The sequence below is a fragment of the Ramularia collo-cygni genome (assembly GCF_900074925.1).
Source record: "Ramularia collo-cygni strain URUG2 genome assembly, contig: RCC_scaffold08, whole genome shotgun sequence".
NCBI lineage: Eukaryota > Fungi > Ascomycota > Dothideomycetes > Mycosphaerellales > Mycosphaerellaceae > Ramularia > Ramularia collo-cygni.
In genome coordinates, this window is record NW_019716262.1 from 1256686 (window position 1) to 1274098 (window position 17413).

The 17413-nt window shown below is 52.3% G+C and overlaps 8 protein-coding genes; 2 read left to right on the forward strand and 6 right to left on the reverse strand.

The window, feature by feature from the left end:
* Positions 1-570: 570 nt before the first annotated feature.
* RCC_06010 (related to cytochrome c oxidase assembly factor) lies at positions 571-861 on the reverse strand (the record flags this gene model as incomplete). XM_023771274.1 has 2 exons in its annotated part: positions 571-708; positions 766-861. 2 exons carry the CDS (start codon positions 859-861, stop codon positions 571-573), a joined length of 234 nt encoding a protein of 77 aa, XP_023627042.1.
* A 185-nt stretch (positions 862-1046) lies between these two features.
* RCC_06011 (probable VACUOLAR ATP SYNTHASE SUBUNIT G (VMA-10)) lies at positions 1047-1703 on the forward strand (the record flags this gene model as incomplete). XM_023771275.1 has 6 exons in its annotated part: positions 1047-1049; positions 1099-1137; positions 1189-1222; positions 1286-1294; positions 1361-1461; positions 1527-1703. The coding sequence occupies 6 exons, from the start codon at positions 1047-1049 to the stop codon at positions 1701-1703; spliced, it is 363 nt and encodes a 120-aa protein (XP_023627043.1).
* Positions 1704-2228: 525 nt separating this feature from the next.
* Positions 2229-3201, reverse strand: RCC_06012 (uncharacterized protein; the record flags this gene model as incomplete). XM_023771276.1 has 2 exons in its annotated part: positions 2229-3058; positions 3138-3201. 2 exons carry the CDS (start codon positions 3199-3201, stop codon positions 2229-2231), a joined length of 894 nt encoding a protein of 297 aa, XP_023627044.1.
* Positions 3202-3943: 742 nt separating this feature from the next.
* Positions 3944-5194, reverse strand: RCC_06013 (related to COG5-conserved oligomeric golgi complex; the record flags this gene model as incomplete). The annotated part of the gene is made up of 1 exon (XM_023771277.1): positions 3944-5194. The coding sequence occupies one exon, from the start codon at positions 5192-5194 to the stop codon at positions 3944-3946; it is 1251 nt and encodes a 416-aa protein (XP_023627045.1).
* A 765-nt stretch (positions 5195-5959) lies between these two features.
* On the reverse strand, positions 5960-7322 carry RCC_06014 (probable RNA processing protein Emg1; the record flags this gene model as incomplete). XM_023771278.1 has 3 exons in its annotated part: positions 5960-6436; positions 6484-6749; positions 7154-7322. The coding sequence occupies 3 exons, from the start codon at positions 7320-7322 to the stop codon at positions 5960-5962; spliced, it is 912 nt and encodes a 303-aa protein (XP_023627046.1).
* Positions 7323-9402: 2080 nt separating this feature from the next.
* On the reverse strand, positions 9403-11271 carry RCC_06015 (uncharacterized protein; the record flags this gene model as incomplete). XM_023771279.1 has 5 exons in its annotated part: positions 9403-9936; positions 10019-10453; positions 10511-10734; positions 10786-10990; positions 11143-11271. The coding sequence occupies 5 exons, from the start codon at positions 11269-11271 to the stop codon at positions 9403-9405; spliced, it is 1527 nt and encodes a 508-aa protein (XP_023627047.1).
* A 1689-nt stretch (positions 11272-12960) lies between these two features.
* Positions 12961-14115, forward strand: RCC_06016 (uncharacterized protein; the record flags this gene model as incomplete). Its single annotated transcript, XM_023771280.1, has 1 exon — positions 12961-14115. One exon carries the CDS (start codon positions 12961-12963, stop codon positions 14113-14115), a length of 1155 nt encoding a protein of 384 aa, XP_023627048.1.
* Positions 14116-14568: 453 nt separating this feature from the next.
* On the reverse strand, positions 14569-16691 carry RCC_06017 (uncharacterized protein; the record flags this gene model as incomplete). XM_023771281.1 has 2 exons in its annotated part: positions 14569-16474; positions 16525-16691. 2 exons carry the CDS (start codon positions 16689-16691, stop codon positions 14569-14571), a joined length of 2073 nt encoding a protein of 690 aa, XP_023627049.1.
* Positions 16692-17413: the final 722 nt, after the last annotated feature.

Below are 17413 nucleotides of genomic sequence, written 5' to 3' on the forward strand. Positions count from 1 at the left end.
AAGACGGACTGATATCCACGGGTGATATTGTTGCACGAATGGAGCCTTGGGTAGAGCAGACTTTCCAGGCGTTTGGGCCAGATCGAATGATGTTCGGAAGTGATTGGCCAGTGTGCAACATCAAGGGACCACGGAAAGAGGCKTCCTGGATTTCGTGGAGGGAGGTCGTGGAAGCGATACTTGATGGGCGCAGACCCAGCCTTTCGAATGTCGAGAAAGAGCGCGTATGGAGCGGAACGGCGCTTGAAGCATACAGAGTCGCTCGCAACGCCGTGCATTCAAGTCGCGACGGACGCTGAAACCAAGGGACCTTGGCAGAAGTCCAGTGCAGAAGTGCAGTATGCGGCGATGCAATCGTCATGGACGCTGTATACCAAGCCGAGTACCAGGATCCAAAGGATGAGGCGTGGGATGAGTGGCCACGCCAGCCAGTTCAGACGACCCATACCCCAAATGAACAGCAGAGATGGTCGACACCCTTTATCAACCTCGGAGCACAAATCTCCATGTCCAGACCAGTGGTAGAGCTCTTGAACATTCACAGCAAGCATCGTCTCATTTCCCATTGAATTATCCGTCGGTACTGTCACTAACATTCTGCACCTTCCTATACTGCTCTTCCAGCTGCCTTTGCATCTCAAAGTCAGCCTGTCTCTCCCTCTTGACCTTTTGTTGTTCCATGTCGCGAATGACGCCTTGGTGCATGGCCTAGAAACAAAGTCAATGACTGCATCTTGTTACAGCGAAAGATGCTGGTGCACTTACAGCTTTATCGAGCTTTTGTTGGAGGTGGACGAAGATGACAATCCCAATGGCGCCTGCAGTAGTCCCAGCCAAGGTCAGTTTGGCGGCAGTAGACATGTTTAGATGGTGAGGTGGTGTATGTAAGTAAGATAGTTGAATGGAAATGTCATGAAGTGAAGGCGAAAGTTAAGCAGAGCTCCGGCTTTCATCTCCGTCACTTCCGTCCGCAGCTGCTTCAACTTGAAGTACAGTACAAACAACACGCTCGCCAACACTCATCTACTCACATACTCTCAATCACAATGGTGAGTCGTATGAACTCATTCTGATTCTGCAATTGCTAACATGCTCCAGGCCKCCCAAAACTCCGCCGGTATCCAAACGCTGCTTGACGTACGAATCGCTGTCCAGACGAGGAACGGAGCTCGACTGACTTGTCTATAGGCTGAGCGGGAAGCTCAGAAGATTGTCCAGAAAGGTATACTTATCATTGATATCACATAAAATCCACAGAGACATGGCTCGCTAACCGCCGCAACAGCTCGCGAATGTACGCTTCAATCTTAGCCATCGAATGCTCCAACCCCWCGACCCGAACACTAACAATCCACCGCAGACCGGACGAAGCGAGTCAAGGACGCTCGATCAGAGGCGCAAAAGGAGATTGAGGAGTACCGGAATCAGAAGGAGTCGGAGTTCAAGGCTTTCGAGAAAGAGGTGCGTCCCCAAAGAATCCCACCACACATCCACACATCCACGATGCTGACGATTGGGAAACATAGCACACATCAGGCAACAAGCAAGCCGAGGATGATGCCGACAAGGACACAGAGAAGAAGCTGCAGGAGATCAAGCAGATTGGAAGCAAGACTGGCCCCAAGGTGGTCGATGACCTGCTGAAGGCTGTGATGGAACCTCACCCTGAAGTACCAGACAGAGCAGAGCAGCCCGTTGCATAGGAATATTTTTGACGCGGCGAAATAGTGTGTGGCATGATAGAGCGAGGAAATGATTTACTGTACAATGATGCCTTGAATTGTTCTGGTTGCGAATCGATGGATGAACTGCTGATGAATCCCAAAAGGTCATGTCTATGCGTGTCTCCGCATCACATGCCGTACCGAGAGCTGTGAAGCATATCCCCTCTACCTGTGTCGACTCCCGCTTTCCCAAACCAACACAAAAGACGCGGACCCGATCCCTACTATACATCCATCATCTTGCTCTTCAGGGCCCATGCTCAAAGAGCAGCCAAACGAACATCGAGCCACTCTCGACAACGGAACTCTCTACCATGAGATCTGTTGCGGTCATCGAGATCCAAAAGATCTCCAACAAGCAGAGAGCAAGATTCAACCCGGGCGAGGGTAACGTCGCCCAATATGCCACCAGATCCTCCCACCGCGACAAGCCCAGCCAATCCAGTCCAAAAAGAGTCAAACAAAAACATCCTCCACTCTCAACACCCACTCCAAGCACACATCTCACAAACCCCTCGACCAGAAAAACCTTGCCACCAAACCCAAAGACAACAACCCCCAACCCCCTCCGTCCCTCGCAAACTGTCCCCGAACGACCCCATCCTCCACCAAGCAAGCTGTCTGCATCGTCTGACAAACAAGCGCCTCCCCAACCTCAGTATCATTGTAAACCGCCTGCAAAAACTTGACGGTAACAACACTATCCCTTTCTGGCGGTCCCTTTGAGAATTTCGCATCACCATCCGACCAATGATTCAGCATGATTCTTCCCGGAGCTTGCGGTACGTTGGTGGTGATGACACTCGCGTTCTGCGGGCCGTAATGTACCGCGTCGGGAGTCCAGACGAATGACCAATCTGAAGGGACTCCAGGATTGCCGTCGTTGGTGTTGGCTTTGTTCAGGGAATGTAGAGCCATGGTGGTCTTGGACGCGGCGCCATTGAAGAGGTATTGTTGTGGTTTGACCGAGTATTGTAAAGCCGGAGGAGGAGAGGATGTTCCCGAATTCGCACTAATGTATTCGACGTCGATTTCTGAAGTATCATTTTTGTAATGGAAGAAGCCCGCTACGGTTCCCGGTTCTTTTGAAATGTGATATTCCGCTCGATAGGAGCCATAGAAGAAATTTCTTGAGCGCGTGAAGATTCCCGCGCTGGGGACTGTGGTTCCGTCGGTGGAAGTTGAGCAGGTGAGTTGGAGGCCTGCGGGGGAGAGGTTCACGTTCGAGGGGTTGTATGCTCGAATGTAGGGGGACTTCTTCTTGATGACCTTGTAGCTTGCAGGAATGAAGATTTGGTTGAATTGGTCGAGTGTGGCTTTGGTGAAGTCGAAGACTAGAAGACTGTTGAATGTACTCCGTGTCGGATCTTTCGCGTCGATGAAGCCGCAATCACAGTCCTTGACACTGCGTACAATCTTCGGAGCCATGGTTCGTGCGTTGAGGTTGTTGGTGTTGCAATACGATGAGCTTGGCCATGGTGGGCGAGAGTTTTTCCCGCTTTATGAACTTTGCCCGGAGCGAATGATGGTTATGCCGAAAAAGATGAATTGAACAATCGTGGTAGAGGTCGCGTCACCAAGTCTGGATGTAGAAGAGGCTCTGGTCTTGACAGACGCTYTTGAACTTTTTATGTTTAGTTGCGTTACCACAACTCGGCCACGAGGCGTGAGGCGTACATCCAGACCACATCGTGGGGCTTGTCACTTGAAATCGCTGTGGGAGTTGATGCCCTTTCTTTGTTCATCGAACAAGATCTTGGCTTGAGATGCCAATGTTGTCCTGAAATGCCAATGGCGTCATGTCCCTCCGTTCAAGCATTTTGATAGAAACCAGCTGGGAGTGCATGAAATTTGGCTGCCAACGCTGACCGAATGGGTTTTGTGGCTGCCTCGATCAAGGTGAATTTCTGTGAGAATCGTGTGTATCCATAGCACGCTGTGTCTTGCTTTTCATATTAGAAGAAAGCACACATCTGCTCTGGCAGGTCGCGTGGAATGGTCGTGACGCATTCACTTCCTTCGAATCCATGAGAACCGCAGTTCCTGAAGCCATGATCTCGCAGACAAGCTTCCTCTCATAAAGCTGAATGGCTCTCCCCGAATTCATCTTCTTCATAGCCTACAACGTCGGCGTCGTATCTTCGTCTGATTCGTGGTATCCTCATTCATCGATCGTCTCGTCGTCTTATTCATATRCCGTGCAGCGTCTTGATATCCTCTCACCTCCCCAAAGGTCCAATAACACTCCCAACCATAACAGCCGCCTCCCTCTCCCAACCTCTGGCAGCCTTCTTCCCCAAATCCCTCCCACCTTTGTATCCCCTCTCCACGCACTCTCTAACACTCTCCCTCAACTTCTCCCTCGAACTCCTCAACGTTCTGGCACTGACACCACCCTTTAGTAGAATATCCTTGACCTTCCCTTCCAGCCCTCCAGCCAGACTCCTCCAGAAGAAACTCGCCAATGAACTTCCCTCCTCATCCATAGCTCGTAACAAAATCTGCAACAGATTCGCGTCGGAACTCTGCTTCTCGCCCAAAAGAGGATGAAAAGGAAGTTTCGTATTCTCCAACACCCCCTCCAATGCAATGACATTCCCACACCTCCCCGAAGTCTCCTGCAGCGCCCTATCCAGCGTCGGAAGCGCCGCCAACCCCCTCGCCAGCGCAGCCAACGAAGCCGATAGTGAAGTCTGCAAATAAGCCTGCAAGGCCTGAACCACCAAACTCGGCYCAAACCTCTCCGGATCCACACAAGGAGACAAAAGATACAGCGTCTTCAAGCATCCTCCAACCCTCCCCTTCATCTCCTCCCCCTGAGCAAAAGTCCTATCCCAAGGCTGGAATTCCCTGACACCCATCTGCGCCCTCTGAATCAACCCTCTCTCAGCAGGAACCACAATATCCCTCTTCAAATCCCTCGCGACATGAACTCGTTCCAGATCCTTCATGCTCTCAAACGTCCCTCGAATCTCCAGCACCGTCTCCGCGGCTTTGACTCCCCCATCCCCATCTCTACCTTTAATATCCCCTTCCAATTGTCTCCCCAATCCCACAACCCTCTGTACCGATCTCCCTAACCTCACAGTTCGACTCATCCTCTCGGCCACAACTCTCACTTGTTCGGCAACCGCATACCTCTCCCCAACTTCCCTCTCCAATCTCGAGTATACATCATTCAACCCCTCCAATCGCTCTTCCACATTCTCCAATACTTTCTTGGCGGAGGAATTCTGTTCTTGGGTGTGTGAGATGATTGGCAATGCGGAAGTTGTGGTGAGTGTATCGATTAAAGTGTCGATTTCTTGCGCATCGAAGAGGATTTTTTGGAGAGGTGTGGAGAGGTCGAGGGGTGTGTCGGAAGGGTTGTTGGTTTGGTGGATTAGGGTGTTGGCGTGGGTTGTTGGGGAGAAGGTGTCGAGGAGGAGGGGAGCTGTGTCCAGGTAAGGTGTCGTAGTTGAAGAGGCCATGGTATGGCGGTGATGTGTGGGAAAGGAAGAATGGAGAATGTCGAGGTGAAGGTCTTCAAAAGTGAGCTTCAACATCTATACGAGGTACGAGGTGCATCAATTGGATGGAGAGCAATTCTCCCACATGTTTCGTTACGCTTGATGGAAGTTGATGTACCTTCAAGAGGCGTCTTCGATAATCATCTATGGTACAAAACCGTCGCAATATCCCCGATAATGACGTTCCTCCAACTCCAAACATACCGTGTCTAACGATCAGCCCATCAGTTCTCCATACAACACCATTCCAATTCAAAACTTTTCATCCCATCATCGTCCATTTACACACCAAACCAACGGGACAAGTTGAAGTGCCCGCCATACGAGTCTCAAAATCTAGAGACAAGACTGCCTAAACATAGATAGCTCATGAGTTCTGTTGAAAGTTCTTCGACGATGTTGTGATCCCAAGAAACAAACTTCCATCAGCCCCTCATAGATAGCCAGTACAAGACAAACGACAAACCCTCTCCTAGCCATAGATGTTGCGATCAGATGGACAATAAGAGAGGGGGTCGTATGTCTTGACCACATCTTCATTCGCGCGCGCACTTGCCTCAACCACAAAGAAACCCCGGCGGATTCTCTACTTGCGTTGTTTTATCTTTCTTTCCTGTGTTTTTGTCTTTTCATGCATTCGTTAGTCCAGTCCAGTCCAGTGTCCGTCCGCGGAGTGTGGTCCATATCGTTCCAGATTGGGCCCGCGGGAATTTGCTCCATCACAATTTAGATGATATCCCAGACATCCTCAGCTGCGTGGCAGAATTTGCTGCAAGCTACACTTGCACTGAGAGAGTAGTTGCTGATACTGATGGCATCGTCCTTGAACTCATCAGCGAAAGAGTCGTTTCCCTTGGCCATGGCACCGATGAAGATGCAAATGCTCTCGTTGGTTCCCAGATCTTGGATGTAATCCCTCACTCTTACAACCTCTGCGTCAAAGGATAGTGTAACTTTACGGCAATTCGGCGGGAGGTGGTCGGTGATGGGATTCTTAATGACTTTAAGCAGCTTCTCTTGGGATGTCGTGGATCGAATGGAGAGTTTGTGAAGAAGTTGGACCATGAGTCCAGCGAAACGCTTGAAGGTACGGGGGATGCGCACGGTGGGTGAAACCTCGATGAGAACACCTTTGGCGGTGTGAATGTAGATTTGGAGTTTGCCGGCCTTGTTGACGGGAGAATCGAGGAGGGTGAGGAGACACTAAAGATTCAGTATCAATGTAGTATGAAGTGTCGAGGATTACATACCTGGTGGGTGATGTCGGGTCTCGCGTCGCTGATATCGCGGTTCATCTTGCGCATTACGCCAATGTGCTCATCGCTATTCAGCAGCGAGTACTTGTCGTCCTTCATGCCGCCGCGACCGCCATGGGCGGCTTTGTACGTCTCGAGACTAGCGTTGGACAAGACGACAATCAGGCGTTTCGTGTCCTTATCGGCGGCTGCAATCGGCACATGCTGCTCGGCGACGAGCTGAGGCAGACTCGGTGGTGGAAGTGACTGGGTTTGTGTTCCTGAAGTGCTCGCGGGGAGCATCTGGTCAGCCATTCTGATGCACAATCCTTGTTGAAAGGCGTGATGCGGGTCGGAGTGAAGTGAACAGTAGTTGAAAAAGGATGCTGGTAATGGTTGTGCGCAACAACGGTGTGAGCGGTCTACAAATGGCGGTGCTGATGGGGATTTTGCAGTGTCGAGTAATGGGAGTGATGAGCAGCAAGTGATGCCGGCAACTCTTTTTGCAGCAGGAAGAAGTGGGTCGGTTGGCCGATGACCGACCGCCCGCCCGCCCATCAAAAGGGATTCGGCCAGTTTGGCGGGGTTGCTCAATTTCAAGCTAATAATTTCAAGCTAGAACTTTGAATTGCCCCGCCGCCAAAGGAAAATGCGTTTTTGCGAATGGTTCACAGGAAAGACATACGAGTGCGTTTGGTGTCCCGACCAGAGGAGGAACTTGGACGACGGCCCACCCATTCTTGATCCGCAGTGGAATCGAGCAACGACTGCTCTAGCGGAGAGCGTGGAGATCGACTGCCTCTCTCAGGCGAAGATGATGGTGGGGTATTTGTCGTGAGAATTCCGGGAGCCATGGTGTTTGATTCTGTCGTCGGGAATGGAGGGATGGTGCGTTTGGGCAAAGGTCGATTGGAGCGCGGCGGTCTCTGTGAAGCTCAGTAAACAGAGGTCAGGAAAGAAGAAGCTGCTTGATTCTGGCGCTTGTGGGCAATGCGAACAGGTCAAGACGGCGAGAGCACGACGGTGAGGAAATCTTTTCTTCTTTATACGTGGCGGCGAGTCTTGGTTAGTATTATCTTGTCGTCCGGGGTGTGTCCGATCAGGCGAAGCAAGGAACTGTCGTTCGGTGAAGAAGCGGTCTGGTCTGGTCTGGTCTGATCTGGATGAATCAATGATGATGATGGCGAGAGGAATCGTGAGTTGTTTGCAAAAGGGAGATGTAGGAAACATGAAGTAAAATAAAAGCATCGCATTGGGTCTCCATTTTAAAAAAACAAGCTCGCCTCCCGCGGGCATGTTTCTGCCTGTACCGCTCCACACACAAACAAATTGTCATGAAAACAACCATTGCTCCCGACTTCTCGCGAAAAAAATCTTGCTTCGTCGATCAGCCCTCCGTCTCGCAGCTCTGCGGAACAACCAGGACGATCTTGCTCGAATGAGATGGCACGTACATCTTGGACAGCGTCGTGTCTCCTCAGTGGATCACCAGTCAAACAACATCCCTCCCCCCAATGCACCGTCATCACCCGCGTGCTACTCGCCTACGTGCATAACACTTGGCCGAATACTGCCGAAGGCCAGCTGTGAGGATGAACGGATGGGGGAGCAAGCTACGAGGCTGTGCAGGAGGAAGCTGTGAAAAGTCCACTGTGACATAGAATATTCGGACTCCGAGGCCGAAACCCACCGTGATTGAAGATGTAGAATTGAGCAGCACCGCTTTCCTTTGCTGCACATCACATCAGTATCAGCTCATCATCGACAGGCGAATCGATGGTATTATCATCATTCTCCTACGACGAGCATCGAAAAACATCCCCCACGTCACGCGACGAAAACAACCCACAAACGATTTCCTAGTCCACCCTCATCCTAACCCCATCCACTATAGAAAACAAACACCACCTAGTCTACAACAAGCAGGTGTCCACATGGCGAGCTCCAACCGAGGGTCAACACACAACAGCATTTAATCAAAAAGTGCCTCAAAGACCTCACAAGTCCACATCCAATGAGCCAATGACGACTAAGAAGATGGCATAGCGGGCCAAACGCTCACCTCCTAGTTTCTCTCCACTCATGCATACCAGCGGCTGAACAACAAAAGAAAACAAGTCTCCACAACGCTCGCTCTCGTCTGGGGAACTGAAGAAAGAGAAGGGGGGGACATAATTGCCGACGGGAGCACACTACCCAGCTCAGACCTCACCTCAGTCATCATCATCATCGTTTGCCTGATCGAGGTGAAGCTGGGTGGAGTTTACATTTTAGTCGCTCAACGACTTCGCTATACACTTCCCACGGGAAATGATCTTGCGGAGTAACCTATCTGGCATTGAGAACTCATTGCACATGTACTGTGAACGGTTATGAATTGAGATGAGAAGCTCTTCGATCATATTCCTCACTTTACGTTTCCTCAAATTCCTTCGTCTTTCCAAGCTATCAACAGAATCCAAAAGTGCAAAAAGGAGGCAACGCACACACTCCTAACTCAAGCTACCTCAAATCAGATTCTGTACCTCCCAAACTCAAAAAGAACGCCATTCGAATGCTCCCAATTTTTTGTCGTAGTCTTCGTTGGCCCTAAATTGCGTCGTGTTGCGTTGCGGGCATTGTACTCATCATCTCCTATCCCCCACCTCGTGTATAAACCAATCCGAATGCGTGGTCTAGTCTATTCATTTCCCCTCACACGGCAATCGCGATAGTGAAAGGTTTGTTGTTGGCCTCCCTCTGATCAGTTGCTCGCCGGATCCCTTGTAGATTGTGCAACGAGTGGCAAGTACGCTGGATCTCTGTTTCATAAGTCCAAAATGCATAGAAAGTCATGCGTATGCTAGTCGCTCCAAGTCCATCAATCCGGAAAGCGGTGATCCATTACAATCATCCAGCAAGACAAGACCATTCCTCGCAGACCTTTCAGCCCGGTCACCTAAACTCGAGGCGAAAAGGCTTATAACTAGAATCCATAGCATGGCAATGAGGACACATACTCATCCTTCCTCGGCTCTGCTCCGAGATGATCGCGTTCGTACAGGGTCCGCACAATCCACTTATGCATCCCGTACACGCAAAAGCATCCTTCAGCATGCACATTCTTCGACACCCAGTGCAATATATCTGAACTGGGCTACTCCCGCCGCTCAATCCGCCGCCAGCGGCATTTGTGAACACGGGGGAGCTTTCAGTGTCAATGGAGGAAGGGTTCATAATTTGGAATTGGGAACCCGAGTCTGCAGAGTCGTGGTGTTGATGGGATAGGTTGCTGCTGAGACTGCTGTMCACGGATGGATAGGTTTGTAGATGATCCAATCCTGTTTCGTGGGCTGAGGGAGGTGTCAATGCTCGATTGAGTGGGGACGCCTGGAAGGAATTGTGGAATTGTGCTCCTAGGCCTCCAAAAGGTGGCGGTAGACTTGTGCGTGAGGTTGCTTGTGGTGAGAGATAAGGCGATGCCGGTATCTGTAAATGTGGGATGAGCTGCCATTGAGAATGTCGAGAGACGGCCTTGTCCTCGATTGGAGGGGAGGGATGGTATACTCACCGGCGTTAGATCACGAGATCCCTCCTCCTCAGTAGCACTGGCTGCGGCATCGATCAAGTCTTCCCACCGCTTACCGTAGAGGAAGGCGGGGTTGTTGCCCGGCTCAACACTGAGCGCCTTACGCTCGCCGCTTGAACGCTTCAGCATCTCTTTTGACTTTTTCCGTTCATGCTTTGATACTCGTGCTTGTTGTGTTAGACTGGACTTTCTAGGACGATTGTACTGCCCTCCGCCTCTCGACAGACTTCTCTGGAGAGGCGGTAGAGTGGTGGAGCGATCGTTGGGGGAACGCGCCAGACTGCTCGGCATCAGCCCGGGCATGTCTTGAGATGTGCTGGGGAATTGTGGCTGATCGTGCAAATATGTAGAGTCTTCGAGCTGGGGATCGACGTGGAAGGGATTCGGCTTGATGTCGTTTGCATCGCTGTAGTAGGTCTGCAGGAGATCGGCCTCAGTGATAGTCGGCGACATCTGCAAGGAAGGGTAGATCACCTGTCCCAATGCGTCTGCTCCTGCTCCCCAATCCGCATCACCTCCTCTATGCGAGTGTAATTGTGCCAGGGCAGCGGCAGCCGACGCAGCGGGGATCAGCGAGCCGCGACGATACTCATCCGACGACCGCTGTTGCTGGAACTGCATGTTGTTGAAGATCTGCGCCGCGTCTGTGTCATTGGCCGTGTAGTAGCCACCATCGTGTCCGCCAAGAGCATGATAGCCTTCATAGGATGAGCCGAGACCTGCGTCAAGGTTGAACGACGGTGACAGACCTGACGGGTCAGAGTGATGATGGGAGTGTTGCGGTTGCTGCTGCGGCTGCTGCTGGAGCTGCAACGAGTTCTCGGCGGGGCGAACTTCGTGRGGTGGTGTTGATATCATCAACTCGAAGCTCTCCTTGGTGGCCGGTAGCTTCGGAATGTAGTACTCGGGGTGGGCACGGCGAATATGCTCCTGCATGGAGCGGAAACGCTTCTCCTGTGCGGCGAGACATGGTCAATACTATTCTTGTGAATGAAGGAGATGTTTGGGGGTATGGTGGGTGCATATGAGTGGGGTCGGGAGTGAATGGTGGACAGCGAGAAGGCATGTTACACGACGAGGAGAGCAGACGAGAAGTGAACACTCACACCCAGACATCGCTTCCTGCAATTGGAGCCATCCTGATTGCGCAGCGGACAGACGACCTCTTGGTTGGCATCAGGCAGGCCAAAGGTGCTCTGAGCGCCCGAGGCGGCGGCGGAGGCGCGGGGCGGCATCTTTTGGTGCTTGAAAGGTAGGTATTTCAACCCCCGGCCCTGGGGCTCGCGCACAGCACAGCGGAGCTCGTGCTTCGTCAAGCAATGGGAATCGCTGGCTGGTCTGGCAGGCCTGTGGTAGCTGATGACCGAGCTCGAGCTGAGCTGTGTGGAAGCTGTCGCTGCTGGCTGCTCCTGCTTGCTGCTGCTCTGCTGGCGGCTGTTTGCTGGCTGAAGCTGAAGCTTGGAGCACCGCACAACTGATTCGCCGCGGCTTGTGAGTGGCGAGCGAGGGGACGTGGGAGCTGCCTGCGACAAGAGTGGGCAGCCAAAGAGGTCACAGCTTGCTCGAGGTTGTGCTGTGCTTGTCTCTGGAGGTGCTCGAGCGCCGTGGATTTCCAGCAACCGTGTTTTGGTGGGGAGAGATTCGATTACCTAGGCTGCGGGGTTTGGTCGGCAGAGGTTTCAATCTCGACACTGCTTCCTTGCATGTGCCTTTTTACGCTGGCTGTGTGTCTGGCGAGCTACCGCTGCGTCGAGAAACAATAATCTCTCTTCCGGGCGGACTGATGATGAGTATCGTGTCTGTGTGGGCGTGGGCGTGGGCGTGGGCAGGCAACCCCTCCCTCTCACCACGATCGATTGGGAGAGCGAAACACCACACCACGAGCGGGGCATGGGCGGATCAGCAGAATGGTCGCCCTAGATCCTGCACAAATTTGCTTGCTATTCCGTCCGATGCGGACTAGCACGAAATCATGTTTCGCTCGTCGGTCCCGCCGTTCTCAAACAGTTCTCAACCAGTCCATCGTTTGCTGCGCCTACCATGTTCTCGGCGACGGAACCGCCGAAGGTGTGATGATAGACAGGAGCACAATTTATTGCTCTCCATCACGCTCAACACGCACACATCACGCAGCACGGTCCATGACCATGGTGCCATTGTAGATGCCGACATGGGCATCCGCTTGGCAACTCGCGTTCACATTCCTGTGAAGAAAGCAGCACGCACGCCTTCACAGCGGCTCAGGGATTGGTTGGGCGCGATCGCATCTTTGACGGCGCCTAGGGATTTGCGAGATGCTGGTCCGTGGTCGAAGCGAGCCAACGTCTCAGCGAGATGACGATGATACTGTATCAACACTACAGGCGAATGCTATGAAGTGGAAGTCTTCATCAGGATGGTGAGCGGGAAAGTGCGACGAGATGGACAGTTGCAAGAGAACCTCAGACTGTGGCCAGCGATCCAGAACGGTTGGACATGTACAGTACTTGTCCAGCCTGCTGCTCAGCCTCACAACGATTCTCCCTCCACCTGCCGGTTTGCTTCCGCATCCGGCACGAGCTCGACTCGGCTTGCTTTCTGGGCGTGGCTGGGCTCAAGCTGGGCCAGTCTAGCCGAGTGATGCTGTGGATTTGATGCTTGTTTGCCGGGTGCAAACGACCGTTCGATACTCGCCTCGAATTGCCCTCACGAAGGATGGAGAGAGTAAAGACGTGCCTCTTTTCCGTTCGTTGCCATTCACATTCACGTCCACCGCCGCACCGTTGGCGTCGCACGCAGGATGACCACCTGTATCGCCTCCGGGCAGCAATCCGCCTTCACCACGATATCATGTTGACGTTGCCACGCGACGCTGCTCACGAGCATACATCTAATACGAAGTATATCCATCGGGAATCTGTGAGAATCCCTTTACAGTCGACAACATGTCCCTCACCGTGGACCAGCTCAACGCCGACAGCACATTTATCCTGACATTTGCGCCACCCTTTGCTCCTGCTACGAACAAAGATCATCTGAAGTTCCCTGGGACTTTTACCATACTCATTGATCCGTGGTTGAATGGCGAATCAATCATGTTCCATCCCAAGTTCGCCAGCACCAACCACACTGTGCGATCGAGCGTACAATCTCTAGCCGACGTTGCCTCCACTATAGACTTGATTGTTGTCAGTCAGGCCTTGTCAGATCACTGCCACAAAGCTACACTCTGCTCATTACCCCAGGATACCAACATTAAGATTGTTGCTACTCCAAAAGCCGCAGCGATCATCCAATCATGGAAGTATTTCCACAATCCGATTATCCATGTGATGAAGCCATACAGCAAAGACAAGGATGATACGGTCGTCCGCATAGCCATCGACCCCTACTCCTCCTCAAGTGCTCAAGGCGAAGTTACCATCGCCAACGTGGCTCAGAAACTTGACATTTCCGGCGTCCACAATGCCATTGGAATCACATATTGTCCTCCGGGCACTCTCCTAACAGCCGCCGATGGCAGCACCGTCAACCTCGCAGACATGACTATGATGACCAGCAACAAGAAAACATCCACTGTCAAGAAAGGTTCCAAACAACCTTCACCACTCTCGAATTCCATACATCGCAAGGACGCAACGACATCCAGCGCGCTTAAAAACGATCGGCCTAGCACGAGCTACTCGAACACCAACCGTCGCGCCAACTACGAGAAAGTTCTTTCGGTCATATACACTCCCCACGGCACTTCACGTTCCTCGCTTGGACCATATGTTGAACATCACCTTACACCTCTCCGCGCACTACCCATCACCGCACTATTCCACAGCATGAACACCGAGACGAATCCCTGGTACATGGGCGGTCGAATCTGTGATGGAGCTCCTAGGGCTGTTGGCATTGCCGAAGCCTTTGGAGCAAAATATTGGATCGGAGCGCACGATGAAGTCAAGGAGGTCAGTGGATATGGGACAAAGCTGGTGCAGAGTCGACCTTGTGGGATGGAGGAGGCGCGGGCCATGCTTGAGGATCGTGAAAATGGTGGAGAGACGGAGGTTGTTGTCTTGGGGAGCGGAGGACGAAGAAGATTTGAGGGGTGAAGACTCGAGGATGAAGACGAGGAAATCAACGCCAGGGCAAAGTAGCTCACCACAACTGGGAGGCCGTCATATTGACATGACGAGGTTATGTCAGCACGACATTGAGGAGCCCGTACGCGAGGTGGTCAGTCGCAAGAGGCATTGCCAAATCGTCACCAAGACGTGTAATGTCGACAGAAGATCACTGATCGATTCGAGGAGGTCTGCTCGAAGTAGAGACACATCGACACAGGGAGGATGTTGATGATGATGGTGATGATTGAAGGAGAGTTTCACAGATGAACAGCAGCAGTGACAGCACAGCGGTTGAACAGAAGCTGGGCATTGCGTGAAAGTGCAGCATTAAATAGCCATTGGAGAACCAGACTCCACGAGATACCCAAGACTATAATAAACATTACGCTGATCCAGCCCTCTAGTTCTGTATTCCAACTCCCCTCCATCAAATTCTTTTTAGAACCCAAAGATCCTCCCCGTCCCTTCCCCAACAACACTCCCCCTCTTAATCGGCTTTGCCGTACTCTCACTCGCGGCTTCAGACCTCCTGGAAGAAGTATGATGGTGCTTCCTATGACTTCTCCCACTCTCACTTCCTTTTCTCCCACTCTCACTCTCCTTCCTGCCACTTTCACTCTCCTTCTCCTTCCTCCCACTCTCACTCTCCCTCTCCTCACCATGCCGCCTCCTCCGCCTCCTCCTCCTCCCCTCAAAGTCCACGCAAGAAATACTATCCTCAGGCACCACCGTCCTCGTATCCCCTTCAAACCCATCACTTTCCTCCCCAGCCGTATTGAAGCCCTCCCAACTCTGCTCACTGTAATGAATCGGAGGCACGGCCTTTTCTTTCCCGCTGCTGCTGCGTCTGTGAGGGGACGAAGCAATAGAAGAAGCTGGTAGAGAAATTGCTGCGGGGAAATACGCTGCATTCTCAATTAAGAGACTGGGTGCTTTTTGCACTGCGGGAAGAGGGGAAGAAAGAGCGGAATCCCGACGGACGGGAGCGTGTAAGTTGGACCGCAGGGCGGTTTCGCTTTCTCGACGGGAGGAGCTGGTGGGGTTGTTGTTGGTTCGGCCCGTTTCGCTGTCTCGGGATGRGCGATGGTGGCGGTGTGAGGTAACGCTAACGCCGGAGTCGTTTCTGTGGTGTTTGGCGTCTTCTTCGTCGCCGCCGCCGCGACGGGAAGAGGTATGTGAGGKTGAGCGGAAAGGCTGCTTTTCGCGCTCTGGGTAGCTTTGGGAAATTGTGCTCTTAATTGGGTCTGGTTCTTCAATGAGGTATTGGAGTGGCTCATAGGACTTCTCCGCTGCTGCCGTTCTGCTGGAGCGTCTCTCGCTGCGGGCTTCGCTACGTCCTGTTTGGGAAGCTGGAGCGTAGACGTATTCGTCCTGGGTTCGACTTCTCGTCGGCATGGCTCGGAGGGAGTTGTGTCTCCCTAATGCTTCGAGGACCTCCTCGTCTTCACCATAATGACCTGTTGCTTCCAACATCCTCATCGCTTGAGTCGTCTGTGGTGCTGGGTAGCGTGTGCTAAAGGCCGATTCTGTGGTGCTGAAGTTTCGATGAGATTTGCGTGGTTCTCTAACACTTGGTGGTGCTGGTGCTGCTGGATAGGCGATGGGAGCTGCAGATCGAGCCACAGATTGGGCCTTGAGAGATGGTAATGGTGGCGCCACGGATCTGCTGTCTTCGAAAGTCTGTCGATGTTGGGATTTCGATCTTGGTTTGGTGGAATTCATGTAAGCAGCGTGAGCTGCTTCATCCTTTGCGTTTGCTCTTTCGGCTCGACTCATGGCGTACATCAAAGCGGCTCCAGCAGCAGCTCCGAGAGCGGTTCCCACTAATGTTCTTGATGGGAAACTTGATGGGAAGCTTGACGAGAAGCCGGTAGCTGCGGGCGCCGTTGAGGTTCTTGGGATGCCTTGGCTGGGGATTTCTGATTTGATCGATTTCGATGTTGTCGAAGCGAGGTCGAGTGCAGTCTGCATGGTTGACTTCGCACGGGACTTGCTTGAGGTCTGAGAACGCATAGAGTGTGCTACCGATTGAGCGTCATCCTCGACATCTTCTTCGACATCCTCAACATCTTCGGCATCTTCTCTGCTCTGTATAGCTCTCGCCTCTGACTGTGAAACAGCTTCCCCACAGCAATTACTATCGCCGTGGGGTGAACGAAAGATGAATTCAACGGTATTACCGTCCAAATCTTCTACTGCAGCGTTGAAGCACGTGCAATCTTGGTTCCGATAGTTGGGAGAACCGCTAGGGTGGCCGCCAGAGTTCAAGGCCGCTGTATAGCACTCACGAACCACACTGCGATCCTCTGCCAAGAAAGCGATGTGGTTGGGCGAGATTCGAACGCTGTAAGATGATGTTAGACATACACGTGGAACATCAAGTTAGATGCATACCCTATTGGTGCTTGCGTGAGGAAGAAGTCGGCAGAAACAACACCGAACCCGATGGAGTTGCCCTGATGTCCGATGAAACGGTATCCGAGTGGTTGTAAAGCCGCGAGGTAAAAGGACGTTGCGGATGGAATGTGGGATACAGTAAGTCCGAGGTGGGATACCGGCATCGTGGAGCAGTTGAATCGAAGATGGARACGACAACGAAGAACACAACTGGCAAAGTGCTCGACGGAAAATGAATAAGGTAAATGTGTTTGAATCGAAAGGTTTGTGTCTGACTCGCAAAGAAGGGCGACTGTTTCGAGATGGGAAGAGGAAAGAGATCTGCCCTATAGAAGCGGGAGACGTCTTCGGAGAGCCTACATGGCCGCATACAGGCCACCTCCGCGATCCTGTAGGGGATCGGTGGTCGGTGTAGAACTCATCGCGGGTATGATCGGGTGATGTGATGGCGAGCAACGTGTGAAGCCAGTCCATCACGGCTCTGGCTCAACGCTCGCGAGTTTGGAGGTTGGAAGCCTACTGCAAGGCCGCAAAGACCAGATGTGAAATTGAGACTGGCTAGCTTGTGAGGCACTYGTGCCTACTGGTTGCATACTGATCACACAGAGACTGCCACGTTCAAGTGCATGCAGCTAAAAGACGAACGGCGTTTGTGAGTGGGCGGGCCGGGCCAAATGTTGCAGGAGCCGCTCGCGTCTTCGCCAGGGTACGGTACTGATGAGGTGGTTGTTGTGGGTCCGGTAGGTGAATGCTGGTAGATGACTGTCATGCGTTGAGCGTGGGTGTGTCGTGGTTGGATGTCTTGTGGGAGATGGTGAGATGAAAGGAAGGTTGCATCTTCTTGGCTTGTGGCTTTTCAAGAAGCGACTGCCCGATGAAGCGCTGG